Source organism: Mustela lutreola, chromosome 6 (genome assembly GCF_030435805.1).
Source record: "Mustela lutreola isolate mMusLut2 chromosome 6, mMusLut2.pri, whole genome shotgun sequence".
Classification (NCBI taxonomy): Eukaryota; Metazoa; Chordata; class Mammalia; order Carnivora; family Mustelidae; genus Mustela; species Mustela lutreola.
Genome location: NC_081295.1, coordinates 42675327 through 42699752, shown reverse-complemented (window position 1 = coordinate 42699752; position 24426 = coordinate 42675327). Strand labels below are relative to the sequence as shown.

The following is a 24426-nucleotide window of genomic DNA, read 5'->3' as shown; positions in this document are numbered from 1 at the left end:
CCATTAAAACTAGGTACAATTATCTACCTTATTTATGGCTACCCTGCACTGTACCAATGTTTCTCGAGCACTTGATGGGCATATGAATTATCTGAGCAACTTGTGAAAGCCCTCAAGCCCTGGCCTTGTTTAAACAAAAGAATTGGTGAAGTATAATCACCAAAATTAAAAAGGCAAAACAATCCTTTTTCCCCCCACTAATTAGGTCAATTATAAATATATATGCCCTAGTACATTTGTGATTGGTTTAATTAGTGGAAATATGCTAGAAGAATTCAACAAAAGAAATCACTAAAGCATTTTTTGCTCACTTCATTATAACAAAGCTATCTTTGGAAAGGGAATTAAATGTGCTGAATCGTGCTTTCATCTATCATCCTTTAAAAAACAGACTTGGATTATACTGCTCTCTTGGAGGTAAAAATCCTATAGCTGTTAAAACTGATTATGTAACATTCTATCATGAAGTCAGTTATAAGCAATTTGGAATCAGAACTCAGTTTTTGAAAATAGCACTCATAACTTAGATTATTTGGTATATGAAAAGATTTTTAAATCTTATTGGAAAATTAACTTCATTGATTTCTGGAAAATGCTTACATTTAAAACACTGGCTTTATTCAAATACTACCCATCTATACATTAAAGCAGATTAGACGTAAATGTTTTATTCTTCCAACTATATTCCAGTACTACAAGGGCAGTAAAACAATGACACACTGGGGGAAAAAAAAATGCAGCAATAAACATTTGTTTAAAAAGACTGATAGTATAAATAAAAACTACCCCAAAATAAGAAAAAAAAAAAATCCTAGAAACCCTTTCTGAAACCCCAAGAAGTCCTGGAATACAGAAACGCCCTCCCTCCTTCACTATTTCACAGCAAGTACTGTAGGCTATTTGCTTAATAATGTTCTGGGATTACAATCTAAATTATTAATAACTGGTTACAGCTTGGTTGTAGTGCACAATTAAAATCACACTAACTTCATCTGAAGTGTCATTCTACAGTTTTATTTACACAACCAGTGAAGGGCATGTTCTTAGAATACCAGCTTTAATCCTTTTCAAACATATTAATATAAGAAGCCAAATTGTAATGATACAGCAAATGAGGCCACTGGCATTAATACAGGTAGCAAAGGTCCACATCCAGATGGTACTGACATCAGGGAAATTTCCAAAACCAGTTGCTGCCTAAGACGAAAGCTTGAAATAACCTGTATTCACAGGGGGGTATTGGCATTGCTGCATGTCATAATTAGGACCTCTTGCAACAACTCAACAAGGAACAAGGCAGCCCACAAATGCAGAAAACGTGATTCATGAAACATCTAAAGGGGGAGGAAAAGGAAAATTAGTGCAAAGTCCAGGTCAAAATTCAAAGACATACCAGATCTTCATCCCAACACTACCCTAGATATTAAAGTAACCAAAAATAAACCTTAGTAAAATTTTATTGCCTATTTCCACCACCCTTTTTCTCCATGATTTTCTGTTAAATTCTTTTGAGTATGTAGGTAATTATAACAAATGTCTTCTCTTTTAAAAGATGGTTTTGCATTCAGTTCTAAGATGAAATACTGGGGTGGGGGGGTAGGGAGAGGGTGGTTGGGTTATGGACACTGAGGAAGGCATGTGCTATGGTGAGTGCTGTGAAGTGTGTAAACCTGGCAATTCACAGACCTGTACCCCTGGGGCTAATAATACATTATATGTTAATAAAAAAATAAAAAAATTTTTTTTTAAAAAGATTAAATACTTACAACTAGCAGGCTGTTCTCCATATCGTCGCATTATCTGATCATGCGTAAACTTCACAAATGCATCATATTGTTCTATAAATAAAGGTACATATCAATTACATGATTTGCAAAATATACTCTCCAGCATATTAGAGCCAGATAAACTGAAGAATCTAGTATGTACAGTGAAACAAATTAAGTTGGTCCTCTGAATCAGACACCTAACCTCAGAAATAATAATAGTAGTGCTACCAGAAAGAGCAGAACTTGGTCAGAAAAACTGCATTTTAGTCCAAATCACATGATCTCATGTATAGATTGGCCCTCTTAACCTTTTCTTAACATATTAAAAATAAAGGATTTGAAATAAAAAGGTATCTTTCTACTCTGAAAGTTTAAGTGATCTATGAATGGCAGTTTCCTGCAATTAGAGGAAACAGGAAAACAAAAGCTTAAAGTATGTCTAAAAACATCCACATGGTAACCTAATGAGATGTCACAGTAAAAAATGTTACATAACTAAGCAAATTCCCTTGCCTATATTAGCACCTTCATTTAACAACTTAGAATAAAGCTTATACTTACAATACCCAGTAGTGTCTGGCTTAAAAAATTGGGAATAAAAATCCTAATTAATTGACCATATACAATAAATGTGTCTAGGCTGATGGGAAAGTTACCATGAAAGATATAGTCTAAAAATCCAAAACAAAACTGAAGTAAGTAGCCAAAGTCAAGTTTTTAGCACGGAATATCAAAGGAAAAATCCAGTTCACATTAATACTGTTGCTGACCTGCAAGGTTAATTAACAGTATTTCCTGAGGTCACTAAGAAGGACCAGGACCTACAGGAAGGTTCATTTCCTTTCATGAACTGAAATTCAACTGGTTCTTAGAAAACATACTGTAACCAGTGGATAGAAAAGGTAATGATTTGACATTAAGGACCATGGAAAATAATGCATTTCTTACAGTGAGCTTCTGGAAGAGTCCAAAATAAGCTCATCTCATACCTGCAAGTTTTGTGTTCAATATTTCTTCATACTCTTCTCGAACTTTCTCTTCACGTTCTTTCAACAAACGTTCACAGATCATCCCAACCTGCCGTAGAGTGAATAAGGGCTGTTCTTTTTTTAATGGGGAGGATGCTGCAGATGAAGTCCCTATGTAAAACATGAACAGAAAGAGCACATGATTTAGAGCCATCATAAAAAGTACCTTCTAACCAAAGACGTTTCATTTGGATCTTTCCAGTGTTCTAAAAGCATTTTCTATCAGTAGTCTTAAAACAGATTTAGTCCTATCAGCAGCTTACAACTCTAGAAATCTAAACAAAGCAAAATATATGTGATCAAATTATAAGGTAAAAAGTCTGAAGATGACTGGAGAAAAGTACAAGATACAAAACTTAAGAAAGTTTTTGTTTTTTAATTAATGATAACAGCTAAGAGACTGCTTGGTAAAAATAAATACTGAGAATATGTTCCTAATATTCAACATTAAATTTTATGGTTCAGAGTCCTTAAAGATTATTAATCAAACAGCCACATCATAATCAGATAGTGATACTTGATATACAAGATTTCTTCAGAATGCATTCCTCTTAAAGTACTAAAGGACTCTGATTTTCCAAAAACATCATTCTTCATTTATTGAAAAGAATATCTGAGAAATTAATGTTTTGAGAACTCAGGATTATGACATCACACATCCATTTTAACAATGCTGCAAATATTTTTATACAAACTCAAATACACATATTTGCTATCAATAGTCCTACTATGTGTATCTATTCATTTTCTTCTTTTCACTTGTTTTTTGAAACCTACCTGGCTGGGACCAGTTAATTATGCTTGTTAGAGCTATCACAAGATAAAGTACACCAGCTTTAATCTAGAACTATGAAGGTTATCTTTACTTTCAAATTCCTAGCTTTGTTAGTTGTGGTTGCCAGCTAATTGTTCGAAGTAAACGGACTAAAAGAATGATGATGAACTTGTTTCCTGCTGATTTAAGTCAAGTCTCTACTCTCACCTCCCCTAACATTTCACCTGTAAGTACTGCAAAATTTAGTTTTGAACAATTATACGTCTTCTAATCTAATTTTATTTGACTATTTTATAGCTTCTGAATGTTGTGTGTGTTGTTTTTGTTTTTTTTTTAAAATAAACTCTACCCCGAACATGGAGCTCGCAAGAGGTGAATGCTCTACCTACTGAGACAGCCAGCAGCCCCTGAATGTTTTTCTATTCTGCCAGGTTTTCTTATCCCTGTTGGGAGGGAAGAGGAGGATGGTAGGCAACTTTGATCACAAGAAACCTATTTTGCTGAGAATTTTACTGAAGATAAGAGCCACTTTTCACCTCTGAGAATCTATCCTAATACAACAAGTGTGTGAGGGTACATGTACACGGACATTTTTGTAAATGCTTTTAATACCAGAAATTCAGTCTGATTATCTTCATTAATGGTTAAATAATTATGGGAAGTCTGTAAAATAGCATAGTATTCAACCATGGCAAGGTAGAGCAATACTTAACAGAGAAATACATGGTATTTTGTTAGTATTTTTTTCTTTAATGAAGGCTACAAGTCGTATCACTTATGGGGAAGTCCACTGGGGAAAATTATATCCAGGTGGACATCTCTGAGTGGTAAGAATCCAGGTACGAAGTACTTAATTTGTGCCATATTCTAAGAGATCATAAATTATTTTATAAATATTTTTTAAAAACCAATGGGGAGAAACAGAAGCTTGAGTGATTAAATGAAATAACATTTCCTTTCACTTATTAAGTTTCTTATTACCTGGTGAAGCTGGTCCACTGAGGAGAAATGCATGTGGTTGTGCCTCAGAAGTACAACATGGATCTGTCTGTTGGAAACTAGTTTCTAAATGTCTTCTCTTCTGCATGCGTTTATACTCTTGTTTTATGTTGTACAGAATTTGTTCTAGAAAAAAAATTGGGGGCAAGAAAAAAACTATGAATTTTTTAAAAAGGATGGGTATCCAACAATTACTTAGTACAATTAATTCACTGAACATACTCTCTTCAAGTAATATCCAGAAAACTGATGCTCTCGAAGAATTTGTTTCAACATTAATGGGGGGACTCATTCAGAAACAGCACATACACACCACCCGGAACTCAGCTATTCTGTAATACCATTCTTTCTCAGCACTGATTAGCAAAAGATAAATTTAAGCTTTTCATTAAAAGTAAAGATAAGGGAGTCTTGTGAACTTCTAGTTTACTTTAGTTCACTCAGATTCTTAAAAATCCCAAATTCAAAGGCCCCTTACTCATCACACAGAAATGTTAAACAGTCTTCTCAAAGACCATAAATAATTAGAAGTGGGGAGCACTATGTATATACAAGCACAAACCAGTCAGAACTGACAGCAAGTAGGTCAACAAAATGAGAGTGGGTGGGAAATAATAAATTATCATACATTAAATTTGTCATGGCCATTAATATTAAACTCAGCAGAACCAGTGACTATTACAGTATTAACAGCAAAAAGTTTTGTTCTGACTCTTTTACAGCCCATGTAAAGGGACTGGTACAAAACAGGTACTCACTAAGGACCACTATAACCACAGTGCCATTATCATCGACCACGATCATCCAAACCAGTAAAATCCTATCAAGCATATCCTTCAGGTGAGTATGGTTCATTTTAAAGAGAGTTCTAAGTCAAAACAGTTACCATTTAGACTCTCTAGAAAATCCCTCCTTGAGATTCAAATGTACTTCCCTTGAAACAGACTTTCTCACCACCCCATCTCCTAGACAATATTATCCATGTGAAAACACATCCTCTATTTATTAATCCCAATCCAAAGCAAAATTAAACAAAAATGATCAGGTAATAAAATGATTTATAAATTTTAGCAATCAATTCTATGTTAATTTTAAAATGACCTGAAAACTCAGCTGAAGGCTAAAAATTTATGTAAGATGAAACTAATCCTTAAAAATTTAATACTGGTGCTTTTCTTACATATATACTTAATTCTCATCTCTTTTCTCCCATCATATTGTTTGTCTAGTAAGAAGAACTTCTATAGGTTTTGAGAGAGAAGGCTCTGAGGGGACATCAATCAGATAAATGTCATTTTTTTAGATAAATTCCAAAGAAATTTTTTTTTCTTTTTCCAAGAATATTCAAGAAATTTTCCACAAGTTACATTCTAAACTCAACCTAGATACCTGGCTGACTGAAGTTGCTTCTTATGCCAGCTGGATAAAAGTCTTCTGCTGTTCATCAATTAAGTTCTTATGTCTACTTAGTCTTAAACTACTTAAATTTAGCCATCTCTAATCAAACTGAAAAGTGACATTTTTATCCCAAGTACATGAAGTATCTTACACGGTGTTGCCAACACAATTTATGCTCCATTAAAGAGAAAGTCAAATGAAGCTTCATTTATACATCAGTTGCACATTCCAGTTTTAATAATGCAAATTTCCTATTTGGTTTATGTGCATAGACTGAATTTACAACAAATTCAGAGCAAAATACAGTTATTGTCATAACAAACTACACCACAAATGCCTGTTTTATGCCTTTTCAAAATCCTAAAAACTATATCCTCCTTTTACTATAAAATACTATAAGACTTTCTTCCACTGTACTAGGTCTACATAAAGGTATCCACAAATTCTGTGACAAATTCTGTAGGCATTTTCATTCCCATACTTAGCAAATGCCATTAAGATTGCCAATAAAATTCTCCTTAGGAGGTGAGAGATTATCAATGAGCCAGCACTTATTCCTTTGGAATGTTTTAAAAAAGAAACAAAAACAGCAAAGTACCTAGGTAAATGTGAAAAGAAAAAGCCTAGCCTTGTGGCAACATTAAGCCTACTCCCAAACTGTTTTGTTCTTCTGGGTTGCCACTGATTACTAAGCAAGCCTGGGCACAATAAGGTCTATACAAACAGAAGAAAGCAGTTGATGGGATTAATAACAGTTGACATAGATAAGAGAAACAGCAACAAGATGAAACTCAGAGCAAAGGGAGGAATACGGGATTAGAAGCAAATGCCTTTCTAGAATATAGTCCATAAAATATCTAAAAATCTGTGACATGGGGGTGCCTGAGTGGCTCAGTGGGTTAAGCCTCTGCCTTCGTTCATGATCTCAGGGTCCTGGGATCAAGCCCCACATCTGTTGAGCAATTAAACAGAGTCTGCTTCCCCCTCTCTGCCTACTTGTGATCTCTCTGTGTGTCAAATAAATAAGATATTTAAAAAAAAAAAAAAAATCTGTGATATGTGAAACTAAACTTCTGCTCCAGACCTGCACAGACTTGTCTTTTTCCTACCGACATAATTAGTAAATCAAAGATAATAGGTCTCATTAACAGTTTTAAGTTGAGGAATATAAGAAGACATTTTTGTACCTTACATGCCATTTCTTTATGGAGTATCTTTGGAAAAAAATGAAGTAAACTTCATCTAGAAAGATAACCCAAACAGTGGGATTAAAAATAAAATAGGAACACCTGGGGGCACCTGGGTGGCTCAGTGGGTTAAGCTGCTGCCTTCGGCTCAGGTCATGATCTCAGGGTCCTGGGATCAAGTCCCACATCGGGCTCTCTGCTCAGCAGGGAGCCTGCTTCCTTCTCTCTCTCTCTGCCTGCCTCTCGGTGTACTTGTAATTTCTCTCTGTCAAATAAATAAATAAGATCTTTAAAAAAAAAAAAAAAAATAGGGACACCTGAGTGGCTCAGTCGGGTAAGCATCTGCTTTTGGCTCAGGTCATGATCCCAGAGTCCTGGGATGGAGTCCAGCGTCTGCATTGGGCTCTTGAGCTCACAGCAGGGAGGGCCTGCTTCTCCCTCCGCCTGCTGCTCTCCCTGCTTGTGTCCTCTCTCTCTGACAAATAAAATTTTTTTAAAAAATTAATTGGTCATTAAAGATCAGTTTTAGGCATGGACACAAATGAAATGGAAAACCTGTACACATTAAGTACTGAAAACCTGCAGGAGCCATTAACACATAAAAATAAGGAACTGCCCCAAATAAAGTAACAAACCAAATCTAGATTTCTGAACTACATACTAGACACTGCCATGTCTACTTTAGAAATTAAAACATACACAATTAACAGCTGCTATGGAGGCCCATCTTTATAAATAAATTATTTTCCAGGCTATCTGTCCAGAAATCTAAAACAGTTATGTTCTCCTTGAAGGAATCTTAAGGACAATTTTCTTACTCAGCCAAGAGCTACCTAACTAAAAAGAATGAGTTGATGGCATTTTTAATTCACTTTAAAATTACTACTACATCAAAGGGATCTGGAACCAAATTTTAACACAAGACTGTCAAATTATATATAGAGTTTTAATTTCTATTTGGATTAACATGGATCCTAATAAGCATAATATACCTGCACACAATTATATCAACATTAGAGTATTATCTACAATGCTTCAGAAGCAACTTAGATTCTAAGCTTACAATATATAATATTTTACTGTAAAGAGGCATTCATTTATCTCCCATAAGAGGAAGAAAAATCATAATCACTATAGGTCAAATTCTATTATTTCACTGGTACTATAATAGCCAATGATTACTTACTTGAAATAGATGACTCAATCTGTTAAAACGCTGCAGGTCTAAGTATAAATTTTACAAATTAACTGCACAATGGGAGTCACTAATGCATGGAGTCCAACAACGCTCATGCAGCAGGAGGTTCCTCCCTGATATCCAATAATTATTGTTTCATACCTCTATTTTCTATTACACCAGATTTTAAAGGGCTATATTAAGTTTGTTGCTTTTATTGTTTAGCTCTTTACTATCTTTAAGTATCTTCCCAAATAGCTTACAATCTAAGAAAACCAAAACAGCAGTAAACAGGGAAGAAAAAGGGGAAATTGAACCATCCCAAACCCAAAATATACATACTACAGAAAACATATAGTCCAGCTTCTATTACAGTTAATCATGGCCCTGACAACAAGGTAAGGTCCAGAAGGACAGATAGCTGATTCCTTGAGGAGGACTCTAGGGCACCACAATCAGGATGAAGAACAAACCCATCTCCTACAACTACTTATTAAAAGAAACACACACACACACACACACACACACACACACACACGCTATATTTATAGTTTACCTGGAAACCAGAGATTGCAAACTGATGATACACAGGGTAAATTGAGCCCAAAGACACGTCTGGCCTGAATAAGCTTCTTTTTAAAAAGAAGTATGAATTTATGCCAACATTTAAAAAGTTCATGATTTTAGTTAAAAGTCAGATTTCTGCTACTGCTAAGAGAAGAAAACTGGTGGGGCGCCTGGGTGGCTCAATGGGTTAAAGCCTCTGCCTTCAGCTCAGGTCATGATCCCAGGGTCCTAGGATCAAGCCCCACATCGGACTCTCTGCTCTGCGGGGAGCCTGATTCCTCCTCTCTCTCTCTCTCTCTGCCTGCCTCTCTGCCTGCTTGTGATCTCTGTCTGTCAAATAAATAAATAAAATCTTTAAAAAAGAAAAGAGAGAGAGAGGAAAACTGGACTATGTACAAAATTCAGCTGAACAATGGCTGCTATCTTTCAGGCAGAAATTCTCAAATGCTTCTAAAACTTTAAATCATACAACATCACCCAGGGACCCAAACTGTAGACGATGAGGGATGGAGCCTGAAATTCTGCACTTCCACTGTGTTTCCAGGTGATGCTGCAGATCAGTAACAATGTTGGAATTCATGAATTCCCATGCAGTTTACTTCACTCATTTTCATTACTTGCCTAGGAACTATGGGCATTCATGATTCTATCCCCTCCTTCAAATAATAACTCCCCCACTATGACAATCAAAAAGTGGAAGTGGTTGGTTTATTCATTATCAGATATTCTGGGAAATGGAAGAAAGAAAGCAGTAACAGCAGACCATTTCAAGTACAAAAATATTTGCCGTTGTAACCCGCATGGCTTCCGTAGTTCAAAATTAGACATGCCCCTCTCTAGCAAGAAAATACTCTATAAACAATTTAAACTTGATTGTAAATCAAAGTAAACTTACTCATTACATGAAATATATATTGATTCATTTTTCCTAAAACATCTTCCTTAAAATATGAAATTCATGTTATGTGATTGACAGTGAACAAATGCATTTACTTTTCTATTACATCTGCTTTAAAAAAAGCAATTAAGACTACCTTTCATACCAGAAGCCAGTGACTGGAAGTCCACAGATATCTTTTGTTTAACCCCTATAGTGTATAAATTAGCTGTGAATATTTAAAAGTCAACACATTCCACAAAAATCCTGACTTCTGGGGGAAGCAATGGCTTCTGGAAAGGTAAAACAATAGGGGCACCTGGGTGGCTCAGTGTGGGTTAAAGCCTCTGCCTTCCGCTCAGGTCATGATCCCAGAGTCCTGGAATCAATGAGCCCCACATCGGGCTCTCTGCTAGGCAGGGAGTCTGCTTCCCTTCCCCTCTCTGCCTCTCTCTGCCTACTTGTGATATCTCTCCCTCTGTCAAATAAATAAATAAAATCTTTAAAAAAAAAAAAAAAAAAGATAAAACAATGAAAGGTCCAATTCACCACGACCGGAACTGAGAGGAGTGATCTGAATAAATATACAATTAGAACTTCATCTGTAAGTGAAAAACAAAGTCCGTAGCATGCCTGTGATTGTTTATGGAGCAATTAAGCTAGAGAGGAGTGCAGCTGAAACTAGAACCTAAGCTACTCCTAAGTTTAATGGGCAGATGAAAACAGCAATCAAAAGTGAAGTGTTGTCACAGAAGGAAAAAAAGTTATTTAAAAAGAAGTGAGTGGGAGAACAGTATAAATGCTGTAAGAAAGGTGAAACAAGATGAGGATTGAGGATAAGGCAAGGAAATCACTGGTGACTTAACAAGAGCTATTTGAAAGCTTTCTGAATTTGTTTTTCAAGTGGAAGAAATCTGGATGACTGCTGGAGGAAAACAAGGATGTTTCATTATTTTATAATGGAAGTCTTGACAATACTTAAAGCCACAAGCAAAGGTCCAGTTGAAAGAGAAAAATAATCAAGAAGGTAGGTTTCCCTCGGAGAAGGGGAAGCCTTCTCTTACTGTGTAAAGTGCTCATTTAAACGTCCTTAGTGATATTAAAAGGAAAACAGGATAGGCACAAATATTGGTGGTATTGGTACTGGGAAAAATGAAGAAGCTGCCATTAGATGGCTTCTATTTTATTCATGAAGTTGAAGGCATGGTTATTCATTGAAATGACAGGACTGCTGGACAACATAAAATGTCCCATTTGAGGGTACCCCACTGTGACTTTCTTCAGCACTCAGGGACAGGAAATGTTCTCTCTTAATCCTCACAACCTTCCTAGGAGGCAGGTATTACTGTCATCGTGTGCATTATTGTATAGATAAAGAAAATGTGGCTTTGTTTCAGTGTCTTTTGAAAGGTCAAACAACTCCAACAAGACAGAGCCAAGTCTGATGTCAGGGCTTACGCTCAACATCTACTGCCCTCCCCAGTATTGTATTACTACAGTACCTAGCTGATATTCCACGAGTACCTAAATTACAGTAAATCCACAAGGAGGAAAGCTGGTTTTTAAAAATCAGAATGTCAGAATAGAGGGATTACTACTAAGTATTATTGACACTTTATACCCTGAAACTTCAAACTCTAATAAAACAATAGTAACCAAAGCAGTGCATAACTCTCATCTACCCAGAGCCCTAAAACTATGATCATTGGCGAGAATAATTATTTAAAAATATTCATGTTCAATTCAAATATTTATGTAAGGGATACTTCAACGTCTCTAAACTGCCTCCTCTTAGGACAGGCATCTGTATCTAACTAGGAATGTTTTACTAATGTTTTAAAAAGGGGAGTTATTCTGAATTGGTAAGTCAGCACTGCCACACATACAGGACTGATTACAACAGTGCCAGCCTCTGATAATGTACCATTTCACCTTGGGCCAAGGATGGCTGTTACAGTGAACATCAGGTTCCCCTGTTCTGTCATGTCAACCTAAAACTTCCTGTACTTTTAAGCAATTATACCACTTAGAAAGTTTTTCTTTCAGAGAATTGTATTTTAGTAACAGGAACAAGGCAATTTTCTATAACAAGGCAAAGTTTAGGAACAGTAATGTTTGAAAACCTAGCTTTCTGCTATTTTTCAAATTCCACCCTACATTCTTCTTTCCTTTTTAAGATTTAGTTATATATGTTAGCAAGGCGGGGAGAGAGCTCAAGTCCACTCCCTGCTGGTGGGTGGGCAGGGCTTAATCTCAGGACCCTGAGATCACAATCTGAGCCAAAGCCAAGAGTCGGACACTTAACTGCACTACCCTGGCATCCCTCCACTCTACATCCTATTTTTCAATTACTAGATCAGTTCAACAATATATGTATTATATATATATATATATATATATTTTTTTTTTTTTTTTAAAGACGCAAAACAAAATCAATTCTTCCAGATCCCCCCTCCCCCTCCAACATTTAGTTTGAATTTTGGAGGCAGTGTTCTAAAAATTAACATTAATGGGGGCGCCTGGGTGGCTCAGTGGGTTAAAGCCACTGCCATCCGCTCAGGTCATGATCCCTGGGTCCTGAGATGGAGCCATTGGGCTCTCTGCTCAGCAGGGAACCTGCTCCCCCCCCCCCACCCCCCTACCTGGCTCTCTGCCTACTTGTGATCTGTCAAATAAATAAATAAAATCTTTAAAAAAAAAAAAAAAGAATTAACATTAATGGAAATGAAAATGAATGCTAAACCAAAGTTAGAATATACATCATATATTAAGACAATTTCAGAAACAACCAATAAATAAGCTTCAACTCTCAGCTTAAAGAAAACAATCACTTTAAGCGATTAGTAAATCAATTTCAAAACCTCTGGTGCCAAAGGTGGATATAATGCTTAGGCAGATGAATGTCCACAAGGAATTGAAAGAGGTAACACCGATAAAACATAAAGAATACCGTATTTTTATTCAAGTTTAGCTAGCTAATAAAGCATCCACAGTGGTGGCTCTATCAGTTCCTTGAGAAACTCTTTGGTTAACCACTATCTGGAACTCAAATGAGGTTCAATAAAAGCCTGAACAAGGGACTTCTGAAGTAAATATTTGGATTTTTAATAATGTTGAGAAAAGCCAGGTACATGAATAGACCTAGAAACTGAAAATTAAGTCAAACCTAAAAGATTTATTAATGGAAAATTATAATATACTATTATCAAAATGTTGCAAAGCACTAGTTCATTTCAGGATAAATCTGCCTATGATTTTTAACAAAAACTAATGACTTATGATTTTTTAAAGGGAGGAGGAAAGTAAGTTATAACCTTAAGACAAACTACAAGCATATTAGGAGTGGTCCTTCTAGTGCTGGAAGGTTAAAAACTACTACTGGGGTGCCTGGGTGGCTCAGTGGGCTGAGCCTCTGCCTTCGGGTAGGGTCATGATGTCAGGATCCTGGGGTCAAGTGCCTTGAGGGGCTCTCCGCTCAGCAGGGAGCCTGCTTCTCCCCCACCCCCCCCAGCCTGCCTCTCTCCCTACTTGTGATATCCGATAAATAAATTCTTAAACAAACAAAAAAACCCACTACTAACCAAAATAAGCCTACCATCACACACACACACACAAAAAAAATCACACAATCTGGCATACTGCAAAATTCTAATCAAAATGCCCAAAATAAATACCAGAAAAAGTATTGTTTAGTCTTAAAACTAACTGCTTCATTTCTTATTACTATTCATTTGTTTGGGTCACAATATTGTGGCTATATTGTCATAAAACAATGTAAAAAAGAAAAACTGGTACAGAATAAGGGGTAGAATTTTTCTTTTAAACTTCAGGATCTCGGGGTGCCTATGTGTCTCAGTAGGTTGAGCCTCTGTCTTCCGCTCAGATCATGATCTCAGGGTTCTGGGATACAGCCAGGCATCGGGCTCTTTGCTCAGTAGGGAACCTACTTCCCCCTCTCTGCCTACATGTGAGCTCTGTCAAATAAATAAATAAAGTCTTAAAAAAAAAAAATAAATAAAACTTCAGCATCTCTCTTGGGAAATGCCAGGGCTTGATTAATTCAACAAATTAATTTGACAAAAATCTCTTAAAACTTTGTGGCAAGACATTAACTAAGAGGGAAGGTAAGCAGATAAGAATACCTTTGGGGTTACATGCAAATTATACAAATCCCATATAACCCACCATAGCCCCTCAAAATCCAGGGGGCAATTTCTATTAAGAGTCTTTGCTACAAGACTGATATTGATAGATCACATTTCCTAGGTGTGTTTTGGAAGTTGAGAAACATTGGTTAAGCTGAGCAATAAAATTAAAGATGAATCTCTTGAACTATATTCATTTTTTTAAAAGATTTTATTTATTTATTTGACAGAGAGAGATCACAAGTAGGCAGAGGCAGGCAGAGAGAGGGGAAGGGAAGCAGGCTCCCTGCCGAACAGGGCTCAATCCCAGGACCCCGGGATCACGACATGAGCCAAAGGCAGAGGCTTAACCCACTGAGCCATCCAGGCGCCCCTTGAACTATATTCATTTGTTACAGATCTCTTTACTATCTGCTGATGCCAGACTGGATCATATAGGTTTGAACAAATATTCCACCCTTCACACTTTTTCAAAGTAGTCTTTTCAAAGGCAAGAAATTCACTGTGGTTTCACATTTGCATAGACAACATCTGTGAGTCAACAACACTGTCACAGTGTTAATGCAAAGACTGCAGAGACCATAACTTGCTGGTTAATTAGTTATAGGTATTTAAAAAGACCAGAACCCCAATTTTATCTAGTTTCATGAGCCACCTATCCAAGCGGTCCAAACCTAACCCATGTTATCATTCTGATTTAAGTGGAGGGAGAATCAAGAGTTTGTTTTCAAACAGAAAAAATACCACAAAACTAGGCACCTCCACAGAATCTCTTGTTCACAATCTTTTAAAACAGAAGTGATTTCCTATCATTTGTGCCCTCCTCGGTCCATCAAACACTTAGTAAAAGATCTGAGTACTTTCACAGTGTAATTTTTTTTTTCCTGAAAAGCCATTCAAGAACTAAAGAAATATTTTACATTTCAAATTATTTCTGGGGCAACCAACTATTAGCATCTATAACTAAAGGGCTAACTGCTCTCTGACCTACCCATGTTTACCTTAAGTGTTTCGGTGCTCAACTTAAGCTTTATTTTTCTACTTTCAAAATAAAATAGCTCAGTAATGAAAACAACTGTGCTCTGCTTTTAAAGGCCATAAACTCACACGATTCTTAAATGCATACTCCACAGAAATATGAAATAACTGCAGCTACATACACAGTCCTAAGTAAAATATCAGGTTTAAAATCTGAAGTACAAAGACCATTAAAAACAGTCTATTTGCCAAATCCACTGAGAAACTAGAAGCAATTTAACAGCTGTCTAAATAACCACAAAATATTAAAAACACTTCTGGCTCAATATAAATGACATCTGAAGTGAAATGCTGCCTCCTCCAACAGACATCTCATTTGTTTGCCTAGAACCGTTCATACTTCATTTAAGCCAGCTGGTGTCTCCGTTTGCGGGCATGCATCAATGTCTACTGAACAATCTAAGTTCCTGTAAACCCTTCCCCATTCACAAGCTGCAATTTCCATTTTTAATGGCAAGATTCCAGCAAATACAATGAGTTCTTACAAAGGAATTTAACTCTTCATCCAACTCAATTCCTAAGGCAGACTAAAGCAATGGATAACCTAAACTATGTGTATAAAAATGCCTAAAAAACTCCCAAAGCATTGACACCAACAGAAGGACCTCTTCACCAAACCCCTCATTCAGTACACAATTATGAAAAATCATGTGTTTGATTTGACTGACACAGTCTCTTGTAATAGGATATTTCAGTTTTATTAAAATAATTTTGTTCTTGGGAATGTTATGAGAATTTTTGGCTAAGAGATAATATTCTGAGATGTTTCAAAAAACAATGGAGAAGTATACAGAACACTCTGAATCTGTTTTTAACTAAATTATGAGGGTGAGTACTGATGCAGCTACTAGTAGAAGTATTCATTTTCCTAACCCATTTACCAGCCCTCCCCCCATTCACTTTTCCTTTTTCATATCCTGGGTATTATAAACCTTACTGCCGACCTCCTAGAGCAGGAGCGGACACACTTTTTCTGTAAAGGATCAGACAGTAAATACCTGAGCTCTGGGAAAATACTTCTGTCACAAATACTAGCTCTGCAGTTGTAGCCTGCAGTGGACCATTCTTTAAAAAAAAAAAAAAAAAAAAAAGAGCATGGCTGTGTTCCAGTAAAACTTTTTTTGCCAGCCCTTTCCTTTTTCCTGGCATTAAGCTGCAACGGTTTGAAAAATATAGATTTAAATTATTTAAATAGTCATCAGGTCAAACTTTGGAATCACCTTCCTGGGATGACTAAAATAAACTAGGGTTTCAGTCCAAGTTCCTGAAACTAGTAAAGCTGCAACGTGATTTCAGTTACAGGTCAAAACACACTATTTAAGTATCCAGAAAAGAACGATGATAAAACAATAAATTATATGCGTGCTCTGAAAAAAATTCACTGGAGTACTCTAGTTCTAAACTGTTTAAACTAGACTTGAACTCACAGAAATGAAAGGAAAACAAAGTTTCCACAGAGTCCCCGGCAATGTCAACTTTGTTAAGTCACTTTCCATTTCCAACCCTCCTTACTTATTTTTGCGGAAGATACACAGATATTCATTCACTGTTGTGAAGTTTGAGAATCACCACTGTTAAAACAAAAATCTTAAAATTAAGTGCTTGGAAAACTTATTTCCAAGACTGGGGACATGAAAACTGAAAAGGTCTTCAATACCTGCACAACACTGCAGCTCCCATTATGACAGTATTACTACAAAAACCACACACGAGCCTGCCCAAGCTGGCCATCTAAAAACAAAGTCAAATTAAATTACATGCAGAATATGGTTCATAATTACAGTAAAAAAACCCTTGAATTTTAGCAATTCAAAACTTTAGCAATTTCAACTGCTTTTCAAGTCAACTTTTTCTTTTAATATATTCAAGTCAGTTGAAAAAACAAATTATCTTTTAGCAGACTCAAAATTATCATTTAGGGTGTGATTTTAAGAGTTCAGGATATGGGGGCACCTGGGTGCCTCAGTTAAGTGTCTGCCTTCGGCTCAGGTCACGATGCTGGGGTCCTGGGATCAAGCCCCATATCAGGCTCCCTGTTCTTAGGGGAGCCTGCTTCTTCCCCTCCCTCTACATGTGCTCTCTCTCTCAAATAAATAAGTAAAATCTTTTAAAAAAAAAGTTCAGGATATGATCAAACTTCCAAGAGTAGATGTCAAAAACACCTCAAAGAAGAGAAAACCACAATATTTTGGAAAACATGAATTTTAAACATCAGGCTTATTAAACAGTTTCAGTAACTCCAGTCATTTTACTAAATTTTTGTCCATTCAATTGAAATTTGAGACAATGTGGAGCCAACTGCATTAACAAATACTACAAATGCATCAATGAAATGACAGATTATTGTAAAGGATCACAATTCTTTCTGAATAAGTTCCCTTTAAATTGAAGACAAGTATTACAGCTCCTGGCTAATTTACCATATATGCTCAAGACTACTGCAGCATTGAGATATACTTTAACTCCCAAACTTAACACTGTAGTAATTCATGAGCTCTGTTGAAATTTATGGCTAGTTAGCCAGGGCTATTTTTAAGTGGCCCTATTTGTTGGTAAGTGCAAATTCCTAGGTATCATTTAATTTTCAATACCATTTAACTAAAAAGACAAACTCTAAAAATAATGCTAATCACCAGCACATTCTTAACACTGAATGTTTCTTTTTTTAATGGAAAGCCTAACAGTAAATCAATGAATGCCTTTACATACAAGGCAGTTTAGGTATAGTTACTAAATAAAATGATCTGAGAACTCTGAAAACTCGCTACAACTCTAAAATAGTATATCCTTAAGTTAGGTCAAACATTTTAGCAGAAATGGTAGTCTAGACATTTGAAGGGGTCTTTAAAAATTTGAGGATGGATATTTAAAAACCTGACTTGAACAAAACAATTCCAAATGGAAGTTACCAAATATGCAGTATTGCCCACAGTTTTTTAAAAAGTTAACAAAAACAAAACACTTAAACTATGAAAAGGCTTTGTGTGCAGATGATACTATTACCAAAGGCTCAAACATAAAACCTTTGCATGCTATACACACAAAGAAGAGAGATTACACTACCAGTCTACAAAAGCCTACCCTAGGACTGTGCCAGGGGCAGACAAGGATTTTCAAAGTACAAAAAAAAAACTGGGCATACACATGCAGTACAAAGCAGCCAAAAGGCATTTCCCCATAGTCACTTTCAGGAAATGTTTCAAGACGAAAAGCACAGACTTACGTCCCTTAAAATCATGGGTTGACTTCTTTATCATTCTCAAGGCCTAGGCTGTTCTCCCCCAGCATACTTTGTTGAGGAGAAATAAAGCACCTCCAACTGAAAGCAACTACTCAGGCCCAATTTTCAATACAATTCGCTTTTCATAAAAGTTCAAGTTTCTCAGGGCCTAGATGTACAGGATGATCATATTACAGTACTCGGGAAGAGCATTTTCTTTGTTGTTGACCCTGCTAGGGAAACAGGTCTTGACTCAGCCAAAGTGGCGTTCTTGTGGGTGATTAATGACAGGCCTAGATCTCGCCCCAGTGACATCCATCCCCACCCCCCACCCCCTCTGTACTAAAATCAGCCATGTCTGAACTGGAGGAGGGGCTGCCGCCTCGCCTCAAACCACCCAGTCCCACAGTTAATCGCTGCAACCAATCGATTCAGGGAGACAGGCATCGAGATTCGGGTGAAATGTTACTCTTCTCTCGCCTAAATTTACGCATAGTATCACCCTCTCTGATCATTTCCGCTGGGGCTCTCCAGACTACGGAAACACTCAATTCCAGTCATTCAGCCCGAAGAAAAGGATCTTCCTCTTCCCCACAATACCCGGCAAGACACAGTCCCTACCCTCCCCACCTCCCGACGCCCCCCCTCCCTTGACATCAGGCCGTTTCTATTGTGTCGCCGAGGCTGGAGGACCTAACTTGAAGAAATGTGGTCGCTCTTCTACTTTCTAAGGAGGAGGGCCAGTCCGGCACCCCCACCCCTGGGGCCGCGTTCCGCGTCCCGGGACCCCCGTTCTCTACCCTACCCCGGCGGCTGCGGCGACGAGTCCCACCTGTGGTGAGGCGGGAGGAGACGTCGCCAAAAGGGGATGGCTCCATTCGGAGATACTTCTGCGGCGAGGCGGCGGCAGCCGAGAAGGAGGCGGCGGTGGCGGCGGCCGCCGACGACGGAGAGGCAGCAGCCGAGGTGGGCGCCGACAATGGCGCACATCGCCTCCGTTTCGGGGACGCCGGGCTCAGCAGCGGGTCGAAATCCAGAGTCCTTTTCAGAGTGGCTCCGCACGCCATGGTCGGGGCAGCCGAGGGTCGGGCTCGGGTGGGGTTGGGGAGGGATGACGGGAGGGGAGGGTGAGGGAAGTGGGGAAGAGCGGGGACTCGGGGAAAGCCTAACCGACGGGCTCAAGAGCAGAAAGGCGGGTGGTGGAGCGCCGGTGACGAGATAAGAGCCGCCGCCGCCGCTGCCTCCGCGGCAGGGGCAGTGGCCCGGCCGGCCGGGGCGAGAGCGGGAGGGGCGGTGGCGGCCGCTCACTACAGCCGCGTCAGGGGTGGAGGGGCTCTTCCGCCTCCTCAGGCTCAGCTCCCCCGGGAGAGGCTCCGGCCGCCCCCGCCGTCCGTTCGAGCTTTGCGCTGCGCCTGAGGCGCTCCTGCGCTGAGACCGGTTCCCTTCGGAAGTCGATACCAGCCCCGTGAAGTATGAGGCTGGAACAAGGCTACTAATACGCCCGAGTAAGGTCAGAAGCTTGAGAGCGGCGGTCGATGCGGAGAGATTGCGAGGTGGCGGCGGCGGTAGGAGCTCAAGCGGACACGTCCAGCCGCTTCCCCCTCCACTGTAAGACTATTCCACCCGCCGCCGGCCCCAATATGGCGTCAATAACAACGCTGCCGATTCAAATTCTGCGGCCTCAGGGCGCGTGCGCACAGAGGTGGCTACCCCCGTAGGTGCTTCTGGGAATTGTAGTTTTTCACTGTGGAAGGGAATCGACGTGAAAAGCGATTAAGGAGGAGTCGCGAAAACTACGACTCCCGTCATTCAAGGCGCGCCATTCCGAGTTCCGGGTTGGAATTTAAATCCCCTACACAGTTTAGGTGTAAAAGGTACTAAGCAAAAGAGAAATAAGAAAAGGCTGTGAGAGAGTGGGAGAAAAGAAAGCCAACTGATGTAGAAAACAGGCTTAAAAGACCTTTAAAATTCAGGACATAGTTATCTTGATACCATTCCCACAGTAATTTAACAAACGGGAAATAGAAAATTTAGCCAGCCTAACAATCCAGAACAGATTAATTTTGGTAATAAGAATGCCAAAAAGAAAACCTGACATAATGAGGGGCTACAATATAAGATTATGGAACCTATTTAGGCCTGCAAGGGAGAAAACAGTAATAATATCAAGATTACAGGATCCTTGAATGAACTGGATGCTTTGCCCTTCCCAGATAGCTTCTTACATTCATTTATTAAATTCTGCAAAACCAGCTTATCCTGTAAATGAATAGATTTGAAAGACGTGCAGAACCAAATTATTTCATTTTGGGTAAAAAACGACTGATAGCAGAATATGAATTATCTGTTGAATATTACAGTATATCTTGTGAACTGTAAAAATTAAATAAAAAATCGTAATGAAATGGCCAAGCGTAGGTAATGGACTTATTTTGTAAGCAAAGTTCTTTGTAAAAGCTGTACCTAAAATAAGAATCAAATAGGGCATTAATGATGTAAAAAACTACCACCAATCTTTTGCCTATGGAAACTATCATCAAGCCAATACAAAACTAGTTACCTGTATGAATGCCATATTATCAAAAGATCATGGATATTCCATACTGGCTTCCAGTGCTTATTTATTCCTGTCACTTATTCAGCGACTAAAGGATATTTTGTACTATTTTGTCTATTATTCCTCATATCATTTTTGACAGTAGTTTGATATATTCCTGTTTTATTGACTTATTCAACATCTTAAAGATTAGCAGTCCTAATCACATTGTGTCAACTAACCTGCACTAATTTTATTTTAAGATATATTGTTTAGGAAATATTTTTTGAAAATGATAAGCATTTAATGAATCAACAGCTTATCTCTGACACCTAATAGTTAAATTTTTGCTAAATTTTAAACACCATGAAACATAAAACCTATGATATGAAATTTCAGAATATACATATTTTATGTAAATGAGTAGGGAAAGATTAAACTGTGGAAAGCAAATAACAAAGCCTTTCTATTTCTGATATTTTCTGAAATTAGGATTTTCCCCTGATTTGCAGAACTTACATTGAAAAGGGACTGTTAGGAATTGAATTGTGTCTTTTCAAAACTCATATGTTCTAATCCCAGGTATCTCCCAATGTGTCCATATTTGGAAAGAGGGTCATTTCATACCTAACTAGTTAAGATGAGGCCATATTGGAGTAGGGTAGGCCTCTAATATATAACTAGCACCCTAATAAAAAGGGTAAATTTAGAAACAGACAGGCAGAACACCATGTGAACCTGAAGATGTGTCTATGAACCAAAGAAAGCCAAAGATTGCCAGCAAATCACCAGAAGCTAGGAGAGAAGCATCAAACAGATTCTTTTTCAGTCCACAGAAGGTACCAATACTGCAGATTCCTTTGCCTCAGAGTTCTGGCCTCCTGAATTGAGACAATACATTTCTGCGGTTCAAAAAGTGTCTGGTCTGTGGTACTTTGTTACGGCAGCTCTCAGAAACCTATAATACAGGGGGTTTGCGGTTATCATTTGTGTTACCCTGCACTGCCTAAAAAATGAGGAGTTTTACGTAAAGGTGTTAGGGGATATCTGGTAAACTTGACATTGTAATCCTAATAGCTGCCCATGCAATTGCCACTGCACAGCGCATTTGCAAAGGACTCTCTGTTATCATTAAACACTGGCAGGGCTGGGGCAGCCTCCTCTACTACCAATGACTAAGGAGCCTGTTAAAAAGTTAAGAGAAACAAGGGGAACTCTTCCCTATTCACTTCTGTGTCTTTGCTCAGGCTCTCTTCTCCACACTTTGGCCTGACTCCTTATTCTTTAAGACTCAACCCAGACATTAACTCCTATAGTAAGTCTTCCCCCAACACTTCAAGGCTGAATTAGTTCTATAGCTTCACAGAACAACAGATACTTATCATCATATCTTCATCATTACTTTCACCACATTGCAATAATTCTGTTCTTGAATCTGCTTCTCCCACCACTGTATTAGTCCCTTGCCAAGGGTATAGTAAGTAACTTGCACACGTCAATGGATACCCATTGAATGTTTCTTAAACATTTTTTTAATCACCCTATTCTCCCACTAGCCTACATTATCCTTGTCTCTTTAGATGTCCACTAAAATGTAGCAACCCCTTCAGGGTAGAAAAAAAGCTGTTGAAAAAACTTTAAAAACATTTCTTAGGCTAAAATTAAAAATAAAAACAATTCTTGAGAGCCCTTAAGTCTTAACTTGTTGAGAAGTAAATATGTATTTTGTTGCTCAAGAGGAAAAGAAAACTATATTTAACACATTAATAAGTTGAATCAGGTCACATGAATCTAAATATACAGTACAGCTAATGGGCTCCAGTGACCTACACAGACCAAAATTGCTCTTGTTGTGACTAAAAGGCCTAGATAACAAATTTCAAAGGCTTGAAATAATTAGAATAGTTTTGTGACAGTCTAGAAAGTATTTCCTGCTTTGCACAATCTCAGAAGCCTCTGAAGAAAAACTGTTTTACCAAGATGCTAGTCTCTGCTTGGTATTGGACTTTCCTAGCATCTCCCAAAATATTCCCCAGGATCTGATTCTGATGAGTCATTCTTTGACTAAAGCCGGTAAATGTAGGCATAGCTGGATGACATAAACTATCATCATCCTGAGCTTGAAGATCTTTTTTATACCATAAATCATTTTCAAACAATTTTTTTGTTGTCAAATAAAGATAAATGCAAATATGTAAGGTGTGGAGAGGTGTTCGCTGACTTTGCATGCTGAGTTTGAGTAATCGGAGGCTCAGCTTTAGGAATAGCAGTTCTAATTCAGGAGTTACTTCAAATCTATATTCAGAACAAGCATTGCCTACAGCCAAAAAAAAAAAAAAATTGTTTAATCATTGTGTAAATGAGTGCAGTAGGGGAGAATAGACATTGTAATTCCTTCCATGTAAGGTTTTGCAGGCTGGCCGGAACCTCTTCTAAGAACCATATTAGGAATACATATTAGAATACATATTTTCCATTGTAGATATGATATGGCTAATATTACTTTGATTTTATTATTTTGGATGTGGTCATTATTTTGAGTTAATTAGATAGTCCCAGAGTAATCAAATCCATATATCTATGAGCAATTTCAAGAGGTCACCTAGACTAGTCCCCAGCTCCAAGGTATGATTAACTGTAAAATACTCGAGCCAAATTAGTATCTATTTCACTCTTCCTAGAGATTTTCAGGATCAACATCCAAAATCTTGTGGTTAAAATGTAACTGCAAATTCTCTTATATCTAGCTTTAACATCTTCTCCATTGGAGGCTGATTTCAATTGAATAGTGCTCTATAAAGAACAACGCACTCCAGGAAATAAGCCATGATTCACTTATCCTGAGGGACTTTCAAAGAAACCACAGCATAGTCTGATCAGTCAAAATAAGTTTTTATGAAGACCTTATTTTTAAATGTGCATGTTTTTCTCAAGTATGGCCAACAAGTACCTGTATCTTTACTCAGAAACCATTTACTCTTACTTTATAAAAAACACAATCATGTTTTGGGATCTTATTTCCCAGCCCAGACCAATTAGAAGAATCAAGTAGAAGAGGGGAAAGGGAATTGAAGATGCTCTACAGCGACTACAACAAGCAATACAATCATTGTATAGCAAAGAAAGGGACTGTATGAAGTAACTACAAGATTAGGAATACACGACTGTCTTGAGCCCACTAAAATATCAGGACGATCAGTCCAACTGCACCTGAGACATCACTGTATTACTACAGTACCATATAATTAGGGTAGGGATGCTAAATTTAACATAAAAATAGAAGATGCCCGGGGCACCTGGGTGGCTCAGTGGGTTAAGCCTCTGCCTTTGGCTCGGGTCATGATCCCAGGGTCCTGGGATAGAGCCCCACATTGGGCTCTCTGCTGAGTGGAAAGCCTGTTTTCCCCCTTTCTCTCTGCCTCCCTCTCTGTCTACTTGTGAGCTCTCTCTGTCAAATAAATAAATAAAATCTTATATATATATATATATATGATGCCCAGTTAAATTTGAATTTAAGATGAATAAGGAATGACTTGTATGAGTATATCCCAAATACCACCTGTTTTTATTTGAAATCCACATTTTACTGGGTATTCTATATTTTATCTGGCAACCCTAAATAAGATGGTGACTTCAAATCATCAGTAAAGCACAAACTATGTTTAATATGCATTTCAGAAACTGAGCAACTAATAGGATATTGGAAAATG

At 37.9% G+C, this 24426-nt stretch overlaps 1 protein-coding gene across 2 annotated transcripts; it reads right to left on the bottom strand.

Annotated features, from left to right (window-relative positions):
- Positions 1–993: 993 nt before the first annotated feature.
- AKIRIN2 (akirin 2) lies at positions 994–19387 on the bottom strand. Of its 2 annotated transcripts, none has more exons than XM_059177121.1 (5): positions 18986–19387; positions 4554–4697; positions 2759–2908; positions 1767–1838; positions 994–1334 (listed from the first exon to the last, which is right to left on the bottom strand). In XM_059177121.1, the coding sequence occupies exons 1-5, from the start codon at positions 19245–19247 to the stop codon at positions 1324–1326; spliced, it is 639 nt and encodes a 212-aa protein (XP_059033104.1). In that variant the 5' UTR covers positions 19248–19387; the 3' UTR covers positions 994–1323. The 2 variants fall into 2 exon arrangements, with proteins under 2 accessions (XP_059033104.1, XP_059033105.1); XM_059177122.1 differs by having other exon boundaries at positions 19013–19387.
- Between the last annotated feature and the right edge of the window lie 5039 nt (positions 19388–24426).

What these genes read in the sequence shown, in the direction of transcription:
- AKIRIN2 (XM_059177121.1), bottom strand. Translation starts at nt 19,247, where the DNA reads ATGGCGTGCGGAGCCACTCTGAAAAGGACTCTGGATTTCGACCCGCTG. An exon ending in CAGTGGACCAGCTTCACCAG is followed by an intron (nt 2,909 to 4,553) that starts GTAATAAGAAAC and finishes TGTTTTACATAG; the next exon opens with GGACTTCATCTGCAGCATCC. An exon ending in ATTGAACACAAAACTTGCAG is followed by an intron (nt 1,839 to 2,758) that starts GTATGAGATGAG and finishes CTTTATTTATAG; the next exon opens with AACAATATGATGCATTTGTG.